This window comes from Ictalurus furcatus, chromosome 10 (assembly GCF_023375685.1).
Source record: "Ictalurus furcatus strain D&B chromosome 10, Billie_1.0, whole genome shotgun sequence".
Lineage (NCBI taxonomy): Eukaryota > Metazoa > Chordata > Actinopteri > Siluriformes > Ictaluridae > Ictalurus > Ictalurus furcatus.
The window spans coordinates 3749766-3772606 of record NC_071264.1 but is presented as its reverse complement, the minus strand read 5'-3'; the positions used below and the strand labels follow the sequence as shown (position 1 = coordinate 3772606).

General features: G+C 37.1%; 1 protein-coding gene across 1 annotated transcript in view; it reads left to right on the top strand.

Annotated features, from left to right (window-relative positions):
• Window positions 1-4990, top strand: part of onecut3a (one cut homeobox 3a) — an 8961-nt gene extending 3971 nt beyond the window's left edge. Inside the window, exon 2 of the mRNA XM_053634365.1 lies at window positions 4686-4990. Within this exon, the coding sequence (XP_053490340.1) occupies window positions 4686-4990 (305 nt within the window). The remainder of the gene's footprint in view (window positions 1-4685) is intronic.
• Window positions 4991-22841: the final 17851 nt, after the last annotated feature.

Below are 22841 nucleotides of genomic sequence, written 5' to 3'. Positions count from 1 at the left end.
CATCATTCATGAATTAACAACAGCCTGAGTTTACCCAAAGTTGGCCACATGTTAACTGAACGCTACTAAAGTGAACTGTATCACATCTTAGCAGATTCAGTGTCGTCAAATATTGAATCATTGCCTTAAAAATCAAAACAATTTCCTGTTTTGTGGAAGCCTGAGTACACCTACTAAGAAGGAAATTTAAAATGTATGTCCTGTAAAAACATGAAATATCATCCATGTTGCGAGTCAGGATGAGCACAAAGAACAGTTTCATGTAGTTCCTAACAGACAAAGAACAACTCTGATATACTCGAGTCAGGTAATCCAGTGGAAAAAAATCTGGACATGAAACCAATTAGAACTGCTATTAGGTGTTTCTACACATCAGGTAACTTGGAATCACAAATCACTCCTAAACTGTTCATTATCGATCTCCAAAATGTCACCAAGTGCATCTGCAGTCGAACCCATATTTGGTGCTTTTTGCCCTTCATCAAACATGTGGTGAGTCAGTTCTGCATAGAATTTGTTGAGCAAGCTTTTATTTTGTGATCCTCTGGATCTCTGCACTTTCAGTTGACAAAACTTGACAATGACACAAATATATACATCATGAAACAGATACTATCTCCATATGCAGCGCAGAACACTGTTCGAGGGACTGTACCTGTGGTGGGATGGGGCTCAGGTGGTAGAGCGGGTTGTCCACTAATCGTAGGGTTGGCGGTTCGATTCCCGGCCCACGTGATTCCACGTGCCGAAGTGTTCTTGGGCAAGACACTGAACCCCAAGTTACTCCCGATAGCAAGTTAGCGCCTTGCATGGCAGCTCTGCTACCATTGGTGTGTGTGTGTGAATGGGTGAATGAGACACAGTGTAAAGCGCTTTGGATTAAAGCGCTAAATAAGTGCAGACCATTTACCATTTGGTATCTGCCATTGTACTACAAAGATGATCTGCCTCATTTTAATGAGAGTTGCATTTTTTAATCTATTCAGCAATTCATGTTAAGGGTTTCAAGGCTTGATTGCTCATATGCCTGGGGAAAAGTCTTCAGTCTCTTTATGTTTGATGTGTGATAGTTCATTTTCAGGATTGCTTTGACTTCTTTGTCCGACATTGTTAGACACCTCCAGACATTCTGTTCCCCAAAGTTTGGTCCTGTATTTCTTGAAGATTTAGAAAAAGGCTGTTGAAAGTGCAAAAAGTGCACTCAAAAGACACTTGTACCTAACTCTGACCTGCAGAAATGGATCACACGGTACACAGTCCAAATAAGATCTCCAGTTTCAAAATGACAATGTCACATGACAATGGAAATGAAGTTTTATTACGTCACTGAAACACCATTCAGGTCTCAAATATAAGCTTGCCACAGTGGCTCTAATCCAGCAACTCCAGTTCAACAATATTCTACCTCGTATTTATTTGAGACAACTATCCATTTCTTTACATCTTACTCTTTTTATACAAATAAAAACGTAGGCTATAATACTAGTTATTTGGCCAAAGGTGAATAAATCAAACATGTTGGCATTGCATCCTGAATAATAGTAATTCTCGCCCATCATACATAGCTTCTATTTATTTTGTATACTCACTGAAACTGAGCTTTGTATAGTAATCTTACTATTTCTTACAGTGGTTTTGTCTACCGTTCACATTTAAGAATATTATGCCAAATTCACATTCTATTCTAGGCAAAAAAGATGTTTCATACAGCAGTTAATAATAATGTGCATCATTAGTGATGGGTGAAACAAAGCTTTCAAAGAGTAACACATTTGAAGCGAAAATAATTTGGAGTATCAATGCTTTGACAGTCAGCTTTATACTGACATCTGCTGGACAATAAGCGTTATTAAACCAGTCTCAGTGTCAACTCAGTGTATCGTTGAGTCGATTCTATATCTATCTATCTATCTATCTATCTATCTATCTATCTATCTATCTATCTATCTATCTATATCGATCTATCTATCTATCTATCTATAGAATATATATATATATTCTAAAATGTTGACGCTACAGAATTTTTCGTATTCAGGTTGAAACTGAAATAATAATAACCTTAGAGCTATGCCCTGGGAACAATGAAAAAAGAAGAAGAAAAGAAAAACAAAACACTGCTGGAAAGCTGCTTTATTTTGATTGGGTCTCAAAATGTAATTATTAAAAATTTGCACATATTGTCTTTTAATTTTACTCGGTAATGCTGATCAAAAATACATGTAGCAAAAATTAATATTTTATTATTTTAAAAAAATGAAGTAAAAGTGATTTAATTAATTGAACAATTTAATTGAATTAATTAGTGATATCATTAATTGAATTATAATTTAATTATACTCAAAAAAAATGTACCATTGCAGTGACCCATGTACTCAAGTACTGTACGGAGAGTACATGTACTGTAGCTCATTACAACTGAATTAATTAATTCATTAATTTATTTGATTAATTAAATGATTTGTTTGTTTGTTTACCTGCTTAAAAGAAGAAATTGCTAAAGATAATTGATATGCTAAATTTAGTGTAACCGAATATTTTTTACACTCGACCCAATTGATGAATTTCAGTGGGTTTACAGTGTTCCATTAAAACATTAATGCTGTTAATCTTTCTGATTAATACTATATTGATCAGATCAGTCTTTTGCAACAGACCTGCACTTAGCCTATTATAAACAAAGAGGACAAGGGTCTGTAATACAGTGTAAATATAGACTAAACAGTTCTGTTTATAAATTGCTGAACAGCTGCTTGCACATTTGCCTTTTAATCCTCTGCTCTAGCCCTGTCAATGGACTAACCTTTCGATAATTAGAATTTCACTGATGACAATGGCTACCATACAATTAACTGAGACAGAAACCGAGTGATAAACAGAGTGTACATTATTAGTCAAAGTAAATGTAGGCCATCTATACTGTCAAAATACGGTTATAGTCTACAACAGTTTGAGCTAGTATTTAGGTAAAGTACTGTAGGCGGGATGCCAAAGAGGCATGTTTCCAAAAAGAAACATGATTTGGAAAATTAGGATCTCTGGGGAATAGAGGAAAGAGCTCATAATTACTCATTCATCTTTCTAATCAGGGTCACAGTTCACCCAGAAAGTAGTGCAAGGCTGGAATTGGATTTGGATGCCAGCTCATCACAGAGTCAGTCTCTCTCTCGCTCTCTCTCTCTCTCTCTCTCACACACACACACACACACACACACACACACATTTATCTTAGTATCCTTGTGAGGATCTTATGCTGATATAATTATTTATGTAGCTAATTGATGCTATGGTACGACTAAATATAACCTCACCCATAATCTCAGTAACCATAAAGAAACCTTGTGGTTCTTTTATTAGCTCTTTTGGCTCTTCTGGACAACTTCTGCTTCATGTTAGATAGCCAGGCCCATCTTTGTTTCATGGCAGACAACAAATTTTGGTTATACAGCTGTTTACAGAAACCTCAATATCTCAGCCCAGGATGGGCCTAGTTCCTTGAAACAAAAACTGATCTCTAGAGCACGTTACAAGGTACTTGGGCATGTATAAACACTTTGCACAGAACTTAAGTCCAATGTAATACTCAAGATTGCTCACAGTTTTACTTTTAGGGTCAATTTATAATGGGAAGGGAAGTCTCAGTCTTAATTTTTAGGGGGTACCTGGGTAAATATAGTGTGCATGCAGAACATTTCAGGTTTTAGACTTCTCTTTTCTTATGGAGGCGAGAAAGTGCAATTTTCCCTCAGTTTCTGGTTGAATACCTCTGGTGGGGGAGCAGATATGAAACTGAAATTTTCACAGAAATAAGTCTGCTGTTGTAAATATTGTGAGTTTGAGATTGGAGGTAAACTCTGCAGGACAGTCGACCTTGAAGAACCAGCCTGATCTATCATGTTGGTACAGGTGTACAGTTGGTATGTGTGAATCGATTTTATCCAAATATGGAAGTACAGGGTTCCGTTGGGTGTTTTACAAATGAACAGTGTCATAAACAGAGATGTGGTCTTGTTTCTCCTGAGATAAAAGCGGTAAGTGTCTACAGCTCAGAAGTTACAAAACTTTGATATCTTTGCTATCCAGAAATTAACCTCAACTGAAAAAAAAAAGTTTCAGGTTGATATTTGTCAGAGTGAATCACCATAAGGCAAAGAAAACTCTGTTTAAAAAACAAAACAAAACAAAAAAAAACAAACAAACAAAAACCCTATATTTAATTCTTTCTATTTTATATTATATTAAGGTGTATTACACACAGTTCTATCCTTTCTTAATTATATTAAAATGTAATGAGTAGAGTACTTTGTGACAGATATTACAGAATAGCCTTCAAGCACATGGCTTCTAATGCAGTCATATTAGATGATTTCACACATTCATATGCTCATGAAGGCTGAATCATTGAATCAGGTATTCGGCTTTTTGTGCAGTGTAGGTATTGCCATACTGCACAACATCACTGGGCTACTCTCATTTGCCAGTGCAATTCATAAACATGTATTTGGTCACAATTTTCAATTAACTAACAAGACTGAAAATTAGTTAGGGTCAGAAGTACAGTATAACACTGATGATGAGACTGAATGTGGAGCACAGTGAGTTCATGGTGCTGTAGATGTTTTGGGTCAATGACAGACCCTCACTCATGATTCCATCTTCCTTTTCCTTTCATTCTGTTATTTCTGCAGCTTGTAAGCGAAAAGAGCAAGAGCAGCTGAAGGAACGCAGCACAGTCCCTAAAAAGCAACGTCTTGTGTTCACCGACCTGCAGCGACGCACACTTATTGCCATCTTCAAGGAGAACAAGCGGCCCAGCAAAGAAATGCAGCTGACCATTGCACAACAGCTGGGTCTAGAGCTCAGCACAGTGAGCAACTTCTTCATGAATGCCCGACGTCGTTGTCCTAACCGTTTGCATGATGAGCACCAGCAAGGCCATGGAAGCAGCCCTGGGCAGTCTGGCACCTCCACTGCCAATTTCTCCAAAGCCTGAGGAGAACGGCTTCCTCCCAGGTGTACTCAGCTGTGCTAATTCCTTCAGACATCATACACAATGTGCCATGCAATCCCACTTGCTACCAACAATCAGCAACACTTCTCATCAATGCAGTCTTTAAGCAGGACAACAGGCAAAAATCAGACACGTGTGTGCCTGAAGTCAGTTGGAGTCTTCAAAAGAGCCATTTGGACCCTCAGTATCCACCTTACAGCAACAGTGGACCACAAGTAACACACGGGTGTGTACACAAACAGGCCAGAGTAAAACATGTAACAGGGCAGCAATACACACGTCAACAGTTGCCTCATTGTCTATCCAAGACTTCACTCTTCTTCTCCCATTTACTACTGCAGTTACGTAATGGCTGTTTAATGGCACTTCTCAGATCATACTCAGTGCTAATGAAAGTGAGGAACTGAAGCAGATGTCTTGATCTCCACCAAAGGTGAAGCATACTTCATTTACCCTTCCCAGCAATGAAATTGCAGACATGCTATTTTGATTTATTATGCACAGAGATGGCAGCATGCTCAGGGGACTTTTAACCCCTCTTGTCAATAGCAAAAATAATTACTATCATGCCTGTGTAGTGCAGGAAAGCACAGTCTCTGTAATTACAATCAGCACATGACAACCAAATCCTCCTGTGCTTCACTGTCATTATCCAGAATCTATAGGATTACACTGCCACCTACTGATCATAGCAGTGCATTGCTGTCAAAATCAGTAAATTACTACTGAAATCCTAGGAATAAAATGAAGCAATGTGCCAGCCATCAGCCTCCCTAGTTGGTAGCTGTCTTTTGATAGAGGGAGCTGGCTGGTGGGTGGGAATTGCCAGGTGACCAAATTGTGGAGAAAATGGTGGGGGTAAAAAACAACAGTGTAAAGTAGGAAGGCTGTAAAACCTATTGAAATCTTGGTGACAAATCAAACCTCCAGTCGAGTTGACTATAAAAATATAATGAATGGTAAAGTACAACATCAAATGTTACAAAAATAGAGTGCCAATAATATTTGCCTTAATGTACACTGACTTGCTATGCCTACACAACAATAAATATATCTACTCCTGTGATTGGCAAAAAAAAAAAAAAATGCCAGAAGAAAACAAAAACAAACAAACAAAAAAACCCAATCAGACTTAGACTTTGCTATTTTTCCTTTAAAAACAACAAAATGGAAAAAAATATAAATTTTAAGGCATTTGATACATAACCAAAGCAGAAAAACCTACTGATTCATTTTTGTTTTTGTACCTCACTTTTCATGCTCTATTCCACATAATCCACCTCTCTTTAACTTTGTAATACTGATGCGGGTAATTGAGACGTAACATTTCTATTTCTTCTTACTGTTGTGATATGGTATGCATATGTAAGAGACTTTGTCGATGAAGAGACTTTATGCAGGATAAAGTAAAATCAATTGACAACACTACGAGGAATTTTTAAATTGTTTTAAAAGTGAACCTTTGGGAGAAAGTCCTCTCTAATGATTGGGCAGAAAAAGAAGAAGAGGAAGAAGGTCTTTTTTCACACGCTCAGCTTTCATCTCCACTATGGGATTTCAGACAGTAACCGAAATCACCACACCCACAAGGTTCATAACTTGTGAAGAGGTACTGCACAGTTTCCAAACAAACAAGATGCAACTGTTTAGCATTTCTGAACTCATTGCTGGGTAAAGGTACAATAATGCAAAGGGACTCATTTTGTTCTAAGTTGCAAGCCTTAGAGGTGGCATTCATGACACAAATCAGACGCAATTTCATGTGTACATAAAATAACTTTTCTTTGTGAGGGAACCTTCCTCACTGTTCTGGGTGGTTTATTAACCAGCCACTGATACCAAAGATTTTTCTGCTTGCCAGTCCAGTCCAGTGTTATCAAGGGAGGATTACAGCACACCACAGAACAACCGTAGACACCAGAGGCAAAACTTTTCTTTGACACACACATTTACAGTCTGTGCAGTTAGACTGCAAAGTGCCACACTGCAAAGTGGGAGGTGGCAACTATGCAGACAGCTGAGTGCCTTTTACCTTCAACTGCAGCTAGACCTTTTAGAATATTATTCTAATATTTCTCATTATGAGATGATGATAAGGCTATTAAGCATAGTTCTAGACATGTTTACTAATTTCTAATAAGACATTTTCTTAGTCTCTTGACAGATAATTTTGCGGATTTTAAGCATTTATTTCTAGAAAGAATAAAAAAATATCACCAATACAACTTGACAATGTCAAGATAGAAATGGACTTAATTTTCATATATATGCTTCATATATATCTCAAGATCTCATAATGAGAAATATTCATTTTACTTCATTTTGTTCTGGACCTCATTTAAATGATGCTTCAACTAGTCCCAGAGGAAAGTGACCTGTCCTCCACACAGTAATATAACCATGATTTCATTTATAACCTTCCAATAAATTAAACTACAGTGGGGTCCAAAAATCTGAGACCACATACAAATCTGGGACTTTTAAACTTTGGCTTAAAACTGAAAAATTATTTGTTTGAAAATCCAATAAATTGAATTTATTGAATTTGATAAACTGAAAATTATAAACTGAAAATATGAAAATGTTTGAAAATTCTAAAACAAAATGTGCAACATCTTGACTATTCAATACTATTTCTAGGTCACAATTTAAATGTGAGTAAATTTGTGATATTGACCATGGTCAAAATGTCCGTCTTATCCCTTCCATTGAAGCACATGTGCAGATGTCACACCAATGTAGTTGATCTAACATGGATCGTCAGATCAAGTGCACACTGTCATTAAGGCGAAAAGTGGATTCTACTTTTCAGGCAAGTTATTACAGATAATATCATTTATAATGACAACATTTTCATTACAAAATGCAAATAAAATAAATAAATAAATAAATAAACATTTAAACAGCCAAACAAAAGCCAAATAGAATAATTTTCACTAGTGGTCTCAGACTATTGGGTATATTCAGAATATTTTTGTTTTTAATATAAGTTTTTTGCAGTGTAGAACACACAGTACGCACTATATATGCAGACGCATGCACACATGAGAAAACACAGAACCAGGATGAAGGAAGCATACGCAAAATGTATCACAACCATTTTTATCTAGTTTAAACCACTAGTTTAAACACAAAAATAATTAAGGGATGTGGACAAATCAGTATGAGCAAATATACTGATTTGTCCACATCCCTTAATTATTTTTATATAATATAGTTTGTTACAAGTTTGTGCAAAAATTGTGACTATAAGTAACTACATTATATCTCTAAAAATTGTCTTCTTAAGCTAAAATATGAACAAATTGATACCTGAATCGCATAAATCAGAACATTAATTGCCCCAATCTAACAAATAGCCCTTATTGTCATGACTTGATATTATTATTACAAAATCATAAAACATTTTAATAAACCAAGAAGACTTGATCTGGTTAGGTTTCAATAATATTGATGAATGGTGTAACTGACACTCTGTGGCTTTCAGAAGTTGGTTGAGGTCCATATGCTTGCTGTCACAAAACAAATGCACTGGTGAATGCAACTGATGGGCGGCCTTGAGAGGAGAAATGTGAAAAGACAGAGCTATGCGGCTGGGACTGGGTAGGTCTAATTTATAAGTGACTTTGTTGTTTAGTCTGTGAACTTTAAATGGGTCTATATACCTGGGGCTGAGTTTTTTTTTTGCAGGTGTGAGGCTGTCGTAGGTCCCTAGAGGCAAGCCATACCGGTATCCCGGTTGGTAGCGGGGTTGGTCACTGTGTCGTGTGTCAGCTTTGGTTTTGTAGGTTATGGCGGCCTGATCGAGTCATTGGTGGCTAGTATCCCAGACTTGTTCACGCCGACGAAATTTTGTCAATGGCTGGTGAATCTGTGGTGTTAGCATTCCAGGGGTATCCCAACACACACTGAAAAGGGGTGAGTTAATTGTTGTGTTTCAGGGAGTTTTGGGGGTATTCTGCCCACGGAAAGATCTGGGCCCAGTCCTCAGGATTGGAGGCACAGAAGGTGCAGAGGAAACAACTGATTTCCTGGTTAGCCTGCTCTACTTGGCTGTTGGCCAGAGGGTGGTATCCAGAGGTTAGGTTTACGGTTACCCCTAATTTCTCCATAAAATTGGCCCAGACTTGAGATGTGAACTGAGGATCCCGGTCACTAACTATTTCTTCTGGTATGCCAAAATATCTGGATACATGAGTAAAGAGGAGCTTGGCAGTGGTAAAGGCAGAGGGGATGTTGGGGAGAGGAATGAGATGCAGAGACTTGGAGAACTGATCAATGACCACTAATATTGCTTTAATACCTTGTGACTCCTGTAAATCAGTTAGGAAGTCAATAGCTATGTGTGACCAGTGTTTGCCGGCAGGTAGGGTTCAGGGTACCTTGGGCTTGGGCACATACTGAGCAAGAAGATGCAATATGGAGCACATTTGCAAACATGCGTGGCCAACAATATCTGTCCTGTAAGAGATAGTAGGTACGTTGGGAGCCTGGATGCCCTGTGGCTAAAGAGGTGTGCACCCAGATGTTAAGCCAAGTTCAAAGATGGACAGGGACAAAGAGCTTGTTACGACCATGTTGTACAGTCATGTGAAAAAATAAGTACACCCCATGGAAATTGTTGGCTTTTTTCACATATTTGGACAACATTTGATCATCATTGAAACAGGGCCTAATAATAATGGTGATTCACTATCAGATGATACATAAAATTGACACTTTGCAGTAATTTTCAAAAAACAAAAAACAGATCAGTCACATGGGAAAAGTAAGTACACCCCTACATTTATCACACTTTCAAATCCATATAATTAGAATCAAGTGTTCAAGATTGGGTGCCAATGATTAGAGCCTGCTTAGGGAGTGCAGGTGGAACCGGTCTTATTTACAACCCTCTCATATTTAGTGTCTGGTGTTCCCTTTGCTATTGAGGTGTGTGGTGTCATCATGTCAAGATCTAAAAAGTTCTGTAAGGCCTTCAGATACAAGATTGTGGATGCCTGTGAGTCAGGCAAGGGATTAAAAAAGTTTAATTGATTAAAGATTAAAAGAAAATTGTTTGAAATACATTATTCCACTCTAAGGAAAATAATCTACAAATGGCGCATATTTCAAACGACCGCCAATTTGTCCAGGACTGGCCATCCCAGCAAATTCAGCCCAAGAGCAAAAATCTCCAAGAACCCCAAAATTTCATCACAGGATCTGCTAGTAAGTCTTGCAAATGTTGGTGTCAAAGTGCATGCTTCTACAATCAGAAAGAGATTGCACAAATTTGACCTGCATAGGGGGCGTGCCAGGAAAAAAAGCCTTTGTAAGACTACAGTTTGCCATTGGAGGGTCATGGAATGGCCTAGACAAAGTCTGCATTTGAATCCCATTGAAATGTTGTGGGGGGATTTGAAATGGGCAGTACATGCAAGAAAACCTTCAAAGATCTTGCAACTGAAAGAATATTGTATGGAAGAGTGGTCAAAAACTCCAGCAAGCCGATGTCAGAGACTGGTGGACAATTATGCAAAACGCCTACAGGAAGTTATTCCTGCTAAAGGGGGCAATACTAGCTTCTGAGGCCAAGGGTGTACTTACTTTTTGCAGAGAAGAATATCACATCTATTGATTTTTCTGTTGAATAAATGATTGAAAAAGCTCATTTTACTTGTGGTTTTGTTCAAGTATATCAACTTCATTAATAGACACTGTTTCAAACATGATTAAATGTTGCTTGTCCAAATACTTCAAAAAAGCCAACAATTTCCATGGGGTGTACTTATTTTTTTCACACGACTGTATGCACTGTGATGGTCCAGCTTAGTGAAAAACTGAGCAGATCTGAGCTCTTCTAGGGCTGTGGAGACTAGTGGTAGAGGATATTGGTACTTCACAGTGCATTGGTTGTGATCTTGATACATGGCCTAAGACAGCTCCTGCTCGCGGCAGGACTGGTTTGGGGGGTTTGACCGGATATTGTCCTATGAGATGGTCAGGTTGCCCATAGTAGAAACACCTGTGTTCTTTGCGCCTTTTCTCTCGTTCCTCCTCACTCACTTGCGTATGCCCCAGCTGCATGGGCTCTGCAATGTCCCTGTACTTGGATGTACTCTGTATGGAGTGAACAATGGAGAACAATGAACAAAAATCAATAATAATATCAATAATAGATTTTCTAAAAGTAGATCATGTGTGAGAATTGTTGGTCCATGATTAGGCTATTTTCAATTTTAGGCTTCTACTTAAATAAGATACAGTAATAACCGCACTTTAACATTAAAAAACCTACAGCAGTACAAAAAAATCAGTAAACATCAAACAGAATATTGTCAAACATTCCTACGGAGCACTTCTAATGATATCCCTATTTAAAAATATTTTTAAATACATGGTCACGAGCTCATTAAATTGGGAGAGCAAAATAATGAAGTCATGGCCATGACTGAGCAATGCAAAGAAATGAGAAAACTAAGTGCAGCCGCATAAAACTGCAGCTCATCTGTTTTAATTAGGATATACACAGAATAGTAGTTTACATGCACAATTTAGTATTAATTACTGTACATAATTAATTACTGTAAGTCATGGCCATGACTTAATTATCACGTTCCCATGCCTACTAAGTTGTGGACACACATTATTATTATTATTATTATTATTATTATTATTATTATTATTATTTTATTATTAATTTTTTGTAGGAATGTCACCAGCAAGTCCATCCATACATTTTTCAACTGTATTAAGAAACTGATAGAAAGCAAAAATCATTTCGAATCATTTTCAGAATTAAAAATCTTGATCATTTTAGTCTATTCACTTCATCCTGGTCACTTCATTCAGCTGGCATTGTGGATGGAGAAAACATTTTTTTATGAATTAAAATTCAGTCCTGGATTAAAACCTGTTCACAAAACTAAGAAATAATTTAATATGGATTTGATATAAATATGCCTGATCATTGAATACATTTTTTAACTGTATTATCTATACATGTAAAAAAATATATTGGTCTATTTGTTCAGATGGCATTGTGTTTGGTTGCCTTCCGCTACCTCTTTTGTACTAACACATTCACCAGCCCTTCACAGATTTGACACTCTTATTCTTATACACATTCAGTTCTACTTTTACATTTCTCACCAATCACCAGTCCAGAATCTGATTATAAAATGAAATCAGAACTGTATATAATCTTTGTGGCTATTTTAAACTGGACTTGTTTCAGATCCTCTCTTCACTTCTCATCAGTAAAATGTAGAGGAGTCCAAACGATGTAATGCACATGCTTTTTCCTTCTTATGTCCTACCCTATGGTAAACACAAGGACCTGGCAAGCTCGTGCTGACAATTAATTCTGAAATACCTCAATTTATTTTCCCAGTTTATGTAATCTAGGTGAAATTAACAATAATTATGATTAGTCCAGCAACTTGTGACTTTATAATGTTTTTTCATAGTCTATGTTCTTTTTTATCTTGTTTGTATGTGACGGCGTTAAGATTGCTTAACAACATGAAGACATTTTGAATGTTCCCGTGGAAGACATAAAGCAATGTTTGACCAGGTTAAAAACAGAGAAGGAAAACAATGGATCAATTTGACTGCATACTTTTTAGGATTGTTAACGTGAATATCAACCAAAGCAAGTTTGTTCTATGGATTTTAGCATTTAATCTTTTTTTTTTTTTTTCATTTTAATGTCATTCAAGTGCCCTAAAGAATGTAAATGATGGCAGGCTGACGTATATCTGCATGAATGTAGTCGAGACTAAAGCAGGAACAGCTTGCATTTTAAACCAGGCTTACACTACCAGTTTGGAGTGATGTAGACAGCACAAAATTTAGGTCTCGACAACATCGCAAACACCTCATTTGCTAACTGGGAAGATGTTGGTACAAAGTCATCTGCCTTTTTTCTTTCATCAGTGCCTTAGCGCCAGCTCTAAGTGATTCTCCGTTCTTGTGATTAACAATTTCACTTCTCACTTGCCTTTATGTAACTTTCCATCCATCATTAATCAACAAAACTAAATCATTAATTGACAGGCTAGATGGAATGTCTGATTAATCTGTCTAAAGCTATAAATGTAGAATATTAACTTTCAGTGATCACAGTAACAATGATGTAAAACAATATTGGCTGACATTTTCCCATTTAGCAAACAAGCTGCGTGACATAATTTGCACACAGCGCAATCTTTTTTTCAATCTTTTAGTAAATTTGTGTGTAAATGTTTGCATTTGTCAAAATGAACTCAAATTTTCCAGTGGATTTAGAAATGTTTCGGAAACACTGATTGTCTTCGCACTGGTGTGTGAATGTTGATCACCCGTAAAGTGCAAAGCGTGTTCCGGACACAGCTCCTTCGCATTTTAGTGACTCTCACAAAGCTTCATAAAAGGTCAAGTGCACAGAAGACTGGAAACACAAAATGACATCTAAAATGAATCATTTCTATGCCAAGAAAAAAAAAATGAGCAGGACAAAATGAGCAGCACATGAGAAGGTCAGAATCTAGAGAGAAATGACTGAAAAGTTGAATTAGGTGTGAATTAAGTGAGGAAAAAAGAAAATGGTATGACATCCAAGCAGGTCACACACGGAAACTGCGAGTTTTAAACAGTTTTAAGTGTCTCGGCTGATGTGCTGGAAGTGTTGCATGACATTAAAAGGATTATACCAGTCTTTAAACATCCTTCCCCTCATACAGTAAGTAACTGTTTTAAATTGTCTAAAAATTTGCTGAATCATTCATCAGCTAAGGCATTTGTTTACAGTTTACAGCTATGTGCAGCCGACCGTCCCATCCTCCATTTATAAAACCCCATTTCTTTTGTCATAATTAAATGATAATTTTTATTCTGTTAGCTTGCTTTTTTCATATTCTTTAATCAGTGTCAATAATATAAAACAACTGGTTTTCAATAAATGTTCTCGATGGTACTCTTAATCCTAATGAACTAACATGAGGATATGTTTTTGATAGGGACTCCAAAGCACTTCCATAAGTCTCTCTGGATAAGGGCGTCTGCTAAATGCTGTAAACGTAATAAAAAATAAGAAAATTAAACTTGACAGTAAATTCCATACAGTGAGGGAAAAAAGTATTTGATCCCCTGCTGATTTTGTATGTTTACCCACTGACAAAGAAATGATCAGTCTATAACTTTAATGGTAGATTTATTTGAACAGTGAGAGACAGAATAACAACAAAAAAATCCAGAAAAACGCACATAAAAAATGTTATAAATTGATTTGCATTTTAATGAGGGAAATAAGTATTTGACCCCTCTGCAAAACATGACTTAGTACTTGGTTTAAAAACCCTTGTTGGCAATCACAGAGGTCAGACGTTTCTTGTAGTTGGCCACCAGGTTTGCACACATCTCAGGAGGGATTTTGTCCCACTCCTCTTTGCAGATCTTCTCCAAATCATTAAGGTTTCGAGGCTGACGTTTGGCAACTCGAACCTTCAGCTCTCTCCACAGATTTTCTATGGGATTAAGGTCTGGAGACTGCCTAGGTCACTCCAGGACCTTAATGTGCTTCTTCTTGAGCCACTCCTTTGTTGCCTTGGCCATGTGTTTTGGGTCATTGTCATGCTGGAATATCCATCCACGACCCATTTTCAATGCCCTGGCTGAGGGAAGGAGGTTTTCACCCAAGATTTGACGGTACATGGCCCCGTCCATCGTCCCTTTGATGCGGTGAAGTTGTCCTGTCCCCTTAGCAGAAAAAAAACCCCAAAGCATAATGTTTCCACCTCCATGTTTGACGGTGGGGATGGTCTTCCAGGGGTCATAGGTAGCATTCCTCCTCCTCCAAACACGGTGAGTTGAGTTGATGCCAAAGAGCTCTATTTTGGTATCATCTGACCTCAACACTTTCACCCAGTTGTCCTCTGAATCATTCAGATGTTCATTGGCAAACTTCAGACGGGCATGTATATGTGTTTTCTTGAGCAGCGGACCTTGCGGGCGCTGCAGGATTTCAGTCCTTCACGGCGTAGTGTGTTACCAATTGTTTTCTTGGTGACTATGGTCCCAGCTGCCTTGAGATCATTGACAAGATCCTCCCGTGTAGTTCTGGGCTGATTCCTCACTGTTCTCATGATCAATGCAACTCCACGAGGTGAGATCTTGCATGGAGCCCCAGGCCGAGGGAGATTGACAGTTCTTTTGTGCTTCTTCCATTTGCGAATAATCGCACCAACTGTTGTCCCCTTCTCACCAAGCTGCTTGGCAATGGTCTTGTAGCCCATTCCAGACTTGTGTAGGTCTACAGTCTTGTCCCTGACATCCTTGGAGAGCTCTTTGGTCTTGGCCATGGTGGAGAGTTTGGAATATGACTGATTGATTGCTTCTGTGGACAGGTGTCTTTTATACAGGTAACAAACTGATATTAGGAGCACTCCCTTTAAGAGTGTGCTCCTAATCTCAGCTCGTTACCTGTATAAAAGACACCTGGGAGCCAGAAATCTTTCTGATTGAGAGGGGGTCAAATACTTTTTTCCCTCATTAAAATGCAAATTAATTTATAAAATTTTTGACATGCGTTTTTCTGGATTTTTTTGTTGTTATTCTGTCTCTCACTGTTCAAATACAACTACCATTAAAATTATAGACTGATCATTTCTTTGTCAGTGGGCAAACGTACAAAATCAGCAGGGGATCAAATACTTTTTTTCCTCACTGTATATAATCCATGAAAATGATGAGTTGAGATTTACATTACTCTCCTCATGTGTAAGTTCTCACACACTCAGGAGCACGACTAGGATACAAATGTTCTTCTGAAATTACAGGATTTTCATGAATACCAAATTTCTTGTGTAAATGTCCCCAAGAATGATTTACGAATAAATCCGTTCTTATTAATATTTAATAAATGATAAAAGGCCCATTGTGCTGAAGTTGGCTAGATGTCCTACAACCCCAATGCCGAAAAAGTTGGGACAGCATGGAAAATGCTAATAAAAACAAAGAGGAGTGATTTTGTAAATGCACTTTGACTTTAAATAAAAAAATGATAAAGACAAGGTATTTGATGTTTTACCTAATCAACTGCATAGTTTTTTGAAGGTAAACTTTTATTTTGAAATTGATGTATGCAACACGTTCCAAAAAAGTTGTGATGGGGCAATTTAGGACTAATAGCGGTGTAAGAAGTTGAAATAAGAAGGTGATGTGAAACAGGTGAGCCAATCGTCTAATCATAGTATATAAGGAGCCTCCAAAAAAGTCCTAGTCCTTCAGGAGCAAGGACAGGTTGAGGCTCGGCGATCTGACAACAGATGCGTCAGCGAATAATCCAACACATTGAGAAGAACAGTCCCCAAAGACAAATTGGAGGATTTTGGGCATTTCATCTCCTATATTGCAAAATATAATTAAAAGTTTCAAGGACTCTAGTCAAGTCTCACACCATTCGCCGCTGCATCCACAGATGCTAGTTAAGGCTTTACTCTGCAATGCAGAAGCCGTACATCAACACTGTCCAGAAGCACCGTCGACTTCTCTGGGCTCGGTCTCATCTGAGATGGACAGTAACACAGTGGAATCGTGTTTTGTGGTGCGACGAGTCAACTTTTCAAATAGTTTTTGGACAAAACAGCCGTCATGTTCTCCGGCCCAAAGAGGAAAAGCTGTTATCAGCGTCAGGTCCAAAAGCCAGTATCTGTCACGATATGGGGGTGTGTCAGTGCCCATGGCATGGGTAACTTGCACATCTTTGAGGGCACCATTAATGCAGAAAGATATGTACACATTTTGGAGCAACATATGCTGCCATCCGGAATAGGACAACGCCAAAACACATTCTGCCCAGATTACAAGTGCACGGTTGTGTAAGCAGAGAGTGTGGGTGCTAGCATGGCCTGCTGCAGTCTGATTGAGAATGTGTGGTGCAATATGAAGCGCAAAATAAGGCGACGAAGGCCATGTACAGTTGTGTCGCTGAAGAAATGCATAATGGATGACTGGGGGAAAATTCCACTTGCTAAACTTAAACAACTGGTGTCTTCCCTCAGCTTCCAAACGCTTAATAAGTGTTATTAAAAGAACAGGTGATGTTACACAATGGTAAACAGTCGACAGTCCCAACTTGAACTGTGTTGCAGTCATCAGATTTGAAATGAGTCTATATTTTCAAGTAAAACATCAAATAATGTGTTTTCAATATAGTACAGGGTCAATTGAATTTTCAAATTGACTTTTTTTTTTTTTTTTTTTTGCATTTTCCATACTGTCCCAACTTTTTCAGAATTGGGGTTGTAACATGGGACGATTTTGCTGTCAGTGGCAATCGGATGGTAAATCTCATAGGAGAGGAAAAGTGTGAGAGGGAAAACAGTGCACAAATAATACAATCCACTGAGATGTCATTGATCACCACACATTTCTGATATGTCAGAAAATTCAAGTGTACAACGTGTAATGTGAGCAGTGTCTTGATCCTACGTGGAGATCAGAACCCTAGTTAGCATGGACCACTAATGTCTTGGTTATCATCAGTATGTTGTGGTTATTTCGTTTGTTCATTTTTAAAGTTTAAGTAAATAAATCTGTACCTCCTCATCAAAATTTTAGCACCATTGTGATGTGATTTTCCTTATTGCATTGATTTATGCAGCGTGAGCAGTAGTCAGATGATAAGATTTCTCCTGACATCAGTGTAAGCCTGACCTAGGAAGGGCAAGGGCTTGAAATGACAGGATGGGAAGGTTTGGGCTGGGTGGGATTAAAATGTTATTGGAGGGGTCTTTGTTTCTATTTTCTACCAGTGTTGTTTTAAATTGATTGTGTAAATTGATTGTGTGTATGTACTGTTGCAAAAATTGTTTTACACTTTTACATGTCTATTGTTTCCTTAAAGTATGTTGATAATGCAATTTGATCTCTCAGTTGCAAATTTGTCAGAATTCACATGAACCAAAGTACAAAAAGGGTAACAAGTAACTAACAAATGGGTAACACTGTCACAGTAGTAGGGTAATGTTTATAGATTTTCTTGTTGTTTCATTTTTATTAAACAAAATTGCTCTTGCTTGTCAGAATTCCTCGAAACTATTGCTGGTTTCATCTTGGTTTATTTATGTACCAACCTCTTATGAATTGTAATTACTGGTTATTGTTTATTCATATGTGGCACTTTTCATTTTGGTTGCAAAGCAATCAATACAAAAATACCACCAACGAGTCTGTAACAATTGCAAGCAAGCATAAATGCTCTTTTATCTACACATATGCAGGCTGAATCACTGAGTTGCACTGTGGTCTTCCTCAACTATAACCCATCAATCTATCATGAATTAAGTGATGGTAGAAGACAGCTAGTTTCACTATAAAGAAAGATAGAGGGAACGGTCTAAGCATAGAAGAAACAAAAGGAAAAGAGGTGACATTTCATTTAATAATGCACAGCTGAGGATCAGTGTTCCAATGATATACCCTAGAGCAGGGGTGTCCAATCTTATCCGGTGTGGGTGCAGGTTTTCATTCCAATCAAGCAGAAGCCACACCTGAGTCTATTGAAAGCCAAGCTCAACTGATTAAACAGGTGGAATCAGGTGTGGCTCCTGCTTGGTTGGAATGAAAATTGAAAATCTGCACCCACACCGGCCCTTTGCGGATAACACTGGACCCCCCACCCCAAATCCCTACAGGATAAAGAGTCATTATGCAGTTTGCCATTCATAAAGTCTAGGAACTAGGGCTCAATTTTTTGACACAGGTTACAACTTTAGCCCTGTAAAAACCATCACACATCCTAGACAGCAAGAGAAAAGCTGATTATACTTTATGAACTGTAGAGCATTTTAGAAAAGCAATATTCAGCTTTACCCAATACAAATACGCGAAATACAAACACACAAAATACAACGTCTTGTGCTACACATCAGTGAAGGACATACACATCCCTGGGAACACTGTACGTGGGGGAGGAACACACCCTGAATGGGATACCAGTCTATCAAAGGGCACATTCATATATTACTTTAGTGTTGCCAATCCACCTAATGGCAGTCAGCAGAAACCAGAGAACCCACATGGACATGACGAGAACATGCAAAACTCTACACAGACACTAACCTGAACTCAGAATTGAACCATTTACCCTGGAGCTGTGAAGCAGCAGCACTACCCATCTTCACCACTGTGCCACCCATATAGTTGAAATATGCATTCATAAAACCTAGCTAATCAAATATACCTAGTTTGAATGAGCTATTTTGTCAACATTATGAAGGATAGCACCTGTGTTTGCAGGTGCTCAAAATAAGTGACTCGTGAAGTCAGCTATTTACAGCAAGTGATTTACATCTGGTCTGGGTAAACATCATGTACATGTTTTCCTTTCATAATATTTTACTCTAGTTTTTAAATAAGGTTTAGCCCAAAACATGTTTTTGTAAAAATTAGTATCTTCTTGTTACATATTTTGTTCTCATTGTGATTAATATCTACTGCATTCAAGCATAACTCTCAAACCATAATGGGCTGTTGTGTTATTGTTGTAGCTAAAACACTCAACACAGCTAATCTGAGAAGTCACCTCTTTCATTTATACTTTAAATGGATTTATATTTAGCCGGCATATGGCAAAATACTGTACATAAATTAGTTCAAAGGTGGAATTTACAAAGAATTATGCTGCAATTTTTATGTGAGAGCCAACAACCCAAATAAAAAATAAAAAAAAAATCACATATGAGACCATTTTAATGCCATTATTTTATGAATTCATAGAATTTATACTTAGTAAATAAAAATAACAAGTGAACCTGTAAAAATAATTTGTACTTGTGAAACATAAACATAGGCATTTGTAATAAATAAATAAATAAATAAATAGTCTGTGGAATTGAAAAGCATTACAAATAATTATAAGTACAAAAGCATTACACCTACAAACCTGATATACACACAAATACATTTACATACAAACAGTGTCTACAATTACATTTCATTGTACAGCTCATGTTCATATTCAACGCATGTGCTAATGCATGTTCAAAAAAGTTGCTAGATAAATCACCAGGTGGAAGGATGTTAAAATCTACTGCATTCAAGCCTGTTTCTGCCTGTGGGTGTCAAAGGATAATTTCTTTTTTAAGGTAATGATATTTATTTCTCCATATACATTCTAAAAGTTTAGAGTCAATTTTCCTAGTAACTAAAGGGATATCCAGAAGTACTGAAGCATTACCAAAGCTAGATAAGGCTTCAGATTTAGACAACGTATTCATTCATTTAAAGAATGATAGTCTCGTTTTTTCCCCTCAAATGAATATATAGTAGGGAAAAAGTTTACATCACATGTTTAAGAAGAATATTGCATATGGAAAAATACACCACCTTTCCAAGAGCAGTTCACTGTTCACATTTCACATTTTCTATATTTTTTAAGACCGGATACAGAGTATGACGACATATAATTGTATTCTTAACAGCTTTATGGCTCAATAAAAGATGGGTATCATCAGCTAATTGGAAATATCTGATTTCTTTATCCTTTATTTGAAAAGCCTTGAACACATCCCTGTTTATTACCATAACATAATAGCAGGAATATGTTGAATGGGCATGCTGAAGGATTTTATAAAATCAATTGTTCAACGTGTTTGTAAAGTATAATGTCCCAAATTTCCATTTAAAAAATATTTTTAAGTTTCCAGTAAATTTACAAATTTAAAAATAATAAAGTCGAGCGAATGTTTGATATACTGTACATCTTGTACATCTTGTTCATGTGACAGAACATTGACATACAGTGTATATAATCAGTGGTGGAAATGGCCGAGATACATCGGGGGACTCTAGATGGGTTTTTTTGTTGTTCTTTTGTGTGGGGGGATAAATATGATATAAATATAAACATATAAGTACAAATGGCTCTATAGTATATAATAACATTACCCTTATTTCATGTTTTCTACAAACAATATGCTTTCTTGAGTATCAACAAAGGCACCTGAAAGTGCATGAATGAATGAAGAACAACATTCATGAATTATGTGTGGCACAAAACAAACACCATTCATTCATCCTTATCTTCCATATCATGAATCATGATCCATATTTTATTTTCATGCTGTCCAAATGAGTGTCGCTCTCCCTTTTAAACTATTCTCTCTCTTTCTTGCCTTTTTTGACTATCAACAAAAATGTGAGTGACCGCCCATGTCAGTGCAATAAAAAATGAATGTGTTACAGTAAAAGCCCACAGTGACTTGAGAGTCTGCATAAATGACAGCTTAAACACTTTGTAAACATTACATCTCTCTATGTAACTATTGCCCATATTTCTATTTGTAACTAACATGTGGTCTAATCTAACTGTGGTTAAAATACTCAGCAAGCTATGAAAATAAATTAAGATGAATAATGCCATTCAAAATAGATTAAACCTGGATCTTTTCATGTATGTGCACACAGCTTCAATATCAATATCAAAGATATACATTTAATTAAAGTGGCCTAGTGTCTTACACAAAATAGAAACTGAAAAATTGTGTTTAGTCTGTTTTATAGAAAAGCAATCCATCAATCCATTTAGTCCTGTCTAAGATAATATAATGCTAATAATCCTTCCTGTCTCATCCACAGTGGGCTCAATAGGGCCTCGAGGACTTTACCTAGGACGAATGGTGATGAGGAGATTCTTTCCTGATCCATGACTGTAGCTCAACTGGCTCCTTTAATGAATGGATCTAAAAGAAATGTACAAAATTGTTATACTGTATGTAAAGATTTTTGACAGACATAGTCCCTATTGCTGTAAGCCTAATAAAGAGTCCCCTCACCTTGTGTTTGTTGGGGTTCACCAGGATCACTTTTAGAGCTTGTCTTGTAATCGAGGGCAGGACAGCAGTGCAGCTAGTTAGAAATGATGCCAACCATACAACAGGATTGGCGAAGGCGTTTAATGAAGCTCCTGCCAAAATAATGAGGATAGTCTGTTTGAGACCATCTGAGAGCACAGATCATACTGTACCACTGAATCCCTGTTTGTAATCAGTGGGTTTCTGCCTCCTTATTTTAATTCTTTCCTACTAGACTCTTTCTTAAGATCTTAACAAAAAAAAAAGAAGCTAAAAGCTGTAGTTTAGCTGGCAAAGGACATCAAACCAATCCTTTTTTTTTTTTTGCCTGATACAGATCACATTGCTACAATGCTAAATAGCTATATACTGTAATGCTTTCAATGTATGATAACCAATGTTTTATATTAACTACATGGATTATTTCATTTAATTGCGGGAAAAAAAAGTGCAAAATCATATTGCAGTTAAGTTTTTATGGTTTACGTTACATTACATAACTTTTTTGACATCACTGAAGCATAATCTATTAATTTCTAATTCACTGCAATTTATGCAGTGAAGTAGGACTAAGATAAAGTATGACTAAATAAATTATGACTGAGATCAAATTATATATATATTTTTTATAACATTTTAGAAGACTAAGCAGTAAACTAAATCCTTTGACATGCAGTGTTATTTTTAACCAAGACATTTTTTTTTTTAAATAAAAATACTAACTCCTTAATATCATATTTCCTGATGCAATGATTATGCCTTCTTTGTCTAGGATGTCCAGACTTGCAATACTTTGGATGTGAAACAATAGTCTGGAGAGTTTACAAAGAATCGTGCGATAAATAAAAAAACATCCAGAGAACAGACAGTTGAAGATTGGGAAAAATTTTTGGTCTTTTTCCAGTCTTCAACTGTGTAGGTTTTCTGTAAGTCTGTGTGCACTATAGCCTCAAATTCCTGTTCTTAGCTGACAGGAGTGGAACTCAATATGGTCTTCTGCTGTTGTAGCCCATCTG